Raw genomic sequence first — 4,212 nt, 5'->3', positions numbered from 1 at the left:
TTCTGAAAAACAATTCACGCAATTAGAGTGCATACTTGTTATTATTAAAACTTTTGCAAGGATATAGATCCAAACTATGTTCTAACAGTGTCTCCATTTGTATTCGATGGCACCCGTGTCAGACTTCTATTAGTGAGAAATCCCATTTCTATCTTCAGCAGAATGACCTTCGATTTTGCATCAGCTTCTCTGACTTATTTACCTGCACCTGAAACACAAACACTACCAAACCAAGCATAAAAAACACTAATTGGCATGAAATTCAAAATAATGCAATGTAAAACAACCAAACGCGAAAAATGAAACAATATAAGGAAAACGATAAAAGATAAAATATTGTGTTACCGAAAAGATAGATTTTTTCCGAATGATTGATGAAAACCAAGTAAAAATGGTGACCGATCAATAGATAATTTTCTGCTTACCTCTATCCTTTGCAGCTTTGTTGACAAATGTCCAGTTCTGCTCCTCTTCTTCCATAGTTTGCTTTGGCTTATCATCCTTAGAAGTGATAGCTACAATTTTATGTATGAGTTCACCTTGTTGGGCCTTTGGTTTCCATATTTTCTACTTGCCTCCCATGCCACATTGATGACCAACCTTCTAACATTTCTCACTAAATTTGGGTCTCCATTCGTATTCGATGGCTTGCTTCAATTTTATTCCTTCAAGATCCTTGATAGTAATTTCATCAATCAACTTGTGGATAATATCTACTTCCACTAGAATCCTAGCATAAGATACCCACAACATATGTGTTGTACATTCATCCGTCACCAATAGTGTTCCTATGGCACCACCCTAAATTTGAATACTAAGAAACTTTTTATAAGCTATAAGAAATCTCAATTAAATATCGGTGAATTTTATTGTCCTAAAATAAATCATAATTAGTTTAATCGAATAAACGAGATTATTTAAATTTTATGAAAGTTATGATTGAATACTTCAATATATTTTATTATACAAAATCTTTTAAAATTCTGTTAAATTCTAATTCAATACACCCAAAAGGTTCAACACTAAAAGAAACACAAACTTTAACAATCATCAATTCGCTTATAGTAGATCATAGTTACCAAGAAACCCCCGCAAAACATTTTCAATTTCTACAAAATCCTTTACAGTGACAAATTAAAAGTTGAAGATTTAAATATAAGAAAAGAAGTACATATGGAATAAAAAAAAAACCTACCGTTAAACTTTACAGGTATAAAAGAGTAAAACAACACTACATAGTAAAATTCATCAAGACAATAAAACCCTACATAGTAAAAATAAAATGAAAACAATTCACAATTTAAGAAGACTGTATAGAAAAAAAAACATGATTCCTTGATACCACACAAAACACTATTGTTTCAGAACACACTAATAGCAACAAATAAAAAGTATGCAATGTATACACATGTATTGTAGAGTTTCATTTCAATGTAGATCAAATATATATAAACTTAAATAGCGTAAAACTAAAATTACAATAATAAAAAATGGTACAATTAAAAGTAATGGAAATATAAATAAATATTTTAACTGAAATCAATATATCAACAACAAAAAAAATTCATCAAGTTTCATTTTAATATTATAATTTATATCATAAAATAATAATCAATCAGACAATTTTTTTATAAATAATAGTAATAATAATATATCATAATTTATATCGATATTAATTGATAATCCATTATTAGTTAATTAAATATTTCTTTTGTATTTCACATTCTCATATCTTTTATGGAAACATCAATTGCTATCTCCTCTTCATATTTTAACATGAACCATTTTGTAGATGAAAAAATATATTTTGTTTAATGAAATTCAAAATTTAAAACGAATATTGTATTAGGAAATCAATAAATTTAATATTGTTATTCAATTTTTGTACATTAAACAAATACCACAAGAACACTTTCCCAAAGATGCATGTGTCCAACATGAAAATACTCATTATGAAATATATAAAATTTATATAATATCATCAAAGAAACAATAATAGTGTTCTTCCTCGTTAAAAAAACAATTATAACGACCAATGTTGTAAAGAAAAAGAAACATAAAACTAATACCCTAATTGTGACCATATTATTACCGGATTAGCCATCTTCACCATTTGTCTCCTCGATTATTCCTTCATTGTTCGGATTCACAACTACATTATTCAGCTCTCCATTTTCTTCAATTTCTTGCTCGATATGATTATCGAGTAGAAGGTGCAACTTGTCTTTAACCCTAAATGACCAAATATTGAATACTTGTTTCTCTTTAAATTCATTTTCTTTCAAAACAAGGGTCCAATCTTGATTAATATTGTAAACACTAGTAGACGTCATATCCCACTTCCTCAAAGACATTGTAAACTTTTTAAAATTATGATCCAACACAACCACTTCTAGACCAACTGGTCTATGTTTTTGATCCCTTGTATTTAATATTTTCTTCTCTTTGTCAGTGAGAAAATCAGATTTAATTTGTGTAAGTGGCATTGAAAGACGTTTGAGGTTTTTGTTGAGATCTGATTGAGACAATGTCTTAGACATAATATATTTGATATTGTTGCCGTCTAAGACATTAATGAGGTTTTTGAGACGAATAGGCAATTCTGGTGGAGGCAATGGTTGAGTTTCTGGAGCCTGCTCTTGTAGTGCTCTTTTCTTTAAAATATTTGATTTCACCCTTCTTTCTTCACAAGATATGATACATTCATCACTTGACTGTAGACTTGTTTCGATGTCCACTTTTTCTCCTTCAACCGAATTTGGTAAAATAGGCTGTAAGCTTTTTTCTAAACACAAACTTTGCCTCGATTTCTCTATCTCTGCTAATTCGTTTTCCGTATAATATTGTGGAGTGAGTTGAGATATAAACATAGTCATATGGGTTATATTTTTTAACTCGGTTTTCTTCACATCTTCCATATTTTGCAACAATGCATTGATCTCGCTTTTACGCTTCTTGTCCATTATAGCTTCCATATTTTGCAACAATATAATTAAACGCTAACTAAAATTAAAAAAAAATATATAAGAGAAAATATTCAAGAAGAATTTATAAGTAACAGATAATTTATTATATAGAAAAATTAACTAGTAGTTGAAATAAAATTAGTATTGAAAAAAACATGAAAGTGAATGAAGTACCTTGGAGGTTTGCTTGTAGAGTAGTTCACTGAAATAACATCAAAGAAAGAGTAGTTTAGAAGAAAATATTAATTAATTAAAAAAAATAAAAGATCGGAGAGTGATAAAATAGGAGAGAATAGTATTGCCACATACAATTGAGATTTAAATGTGAATTTGAAGGAATAGTATTGTGCTATATTTATAGAAAATTAAAATTTGTTTGAAGAAGATTTTGATATGTTCCGTGAAAATCTTATATATGGTTTTAAATGGTATTAAAAATTTAATATAAAGATTTCATTCATAAATTAGTTACATAATTTTATCAAATCAGGCCGAAATACTTACTTTTATATAATATTGAATGAGATTTTTTTCATTGAGTGAGTTATCTAAAATTTAATTTGTTATATTCAAATTTGAAACAATAAATTAATTTAGGGTTGGATTTCAAATTTGTTATCTTATAAACAACATTCACTAAAATTGTTAACGAAAAATATGGATTATATTAATCCAATATAAGATTTAATTCGAGATTTTGTTGGTAGACTTAGTTTTTTTTATAGCAAAATTTAATTTGTTATGTTCAAATTTAAAAAAAATCAATTTAGGGTTGATTTTAAATTTGTTACAAAAAAATATGGATTAGATTCATTCAATATAAGATTTGATTCCAAAGTTAGTTACAATACTTATTGTTTTGAAACTCGAACTAGACCCATGGTCAAATCGATCGAATCAGGAATTTAAAGGTCACTAGTATGATCTGATTGTTGGACGAGTAAACTATTGAATCAGTAAAAATTGGTCAGAACCAGCAAAAACTTGTAAAAAAATCGGCGAACCGATAACTTTAAAAACCTACAGGTTACATGCTTGTTTTTATTTTCCTCCGACAAAACGATATCATTTTGATATCATTTTTAAAAATTATGTGAGGGACCAATAATAGATATCTCACTTGGCAACGGTTTTAGCTGGTTTTGGCAACGATTTTTTTTTATAAAAATCGTAATCGTTGCCTAAAGGCAGGGAGGGACTAAAAATGAAAACTGCAATATTTATAGGGATCAAACTTATTTAACCC

The 4,212-nt window shown here is 28.0% G+C and overlaps 1 protein-coding gene across 1 annotated transcript; it reads right to left on the bottom strand.

Annotated features, from left to right (window-relative positions):
* Window positions 1-2,096: 2,096 nt before the first annotated feature.
* On the bottom strand, window positions 2,097-2,975 carry LOC131597568 (B3 domain-containing protein At5g24050-like). The gene has a single exon (XM_058870259.1). It carries the CDS (start codon window positions 2,973-2,975, stop codon window positions 2,097-2,099), a length of 879 nt encoding a protein of 292 aa, XP_058726242.1.
* Window positions 2,976-4,212: the final 1,237 nt, after the last annotated feature.

Source organism: Vicia villosa, linkage group LG4 (genome assembly GCF_029867415.1).
Source record: "Vicia villosa cultivar HV-30 ecotype Madison, WI linkage group LG4, Vvil1.0, whole genome shotgun sequence".
NCBI lineage: Eukaryota > Viridiplantae > Streptophyta > Magnoliopsida > Fabales > Fabaceae > Vicia > Vicia villosa.
The sequence above is the reverse complement of the archived record's forward strand: the minus strand, read 5'-3'. Positions and strand labels throughout refer to the sequence as shown.

Bases quoted from the DNA above. Each gene is read 5' to 3' on its own strand.
- LOC131597568 (XM_058870259.1), bottom strand. From the start codon at position 2,975: ATGGAAGCTATAATGGACAAGAAGCGTAAAAGCGAGATCAATGCATTG.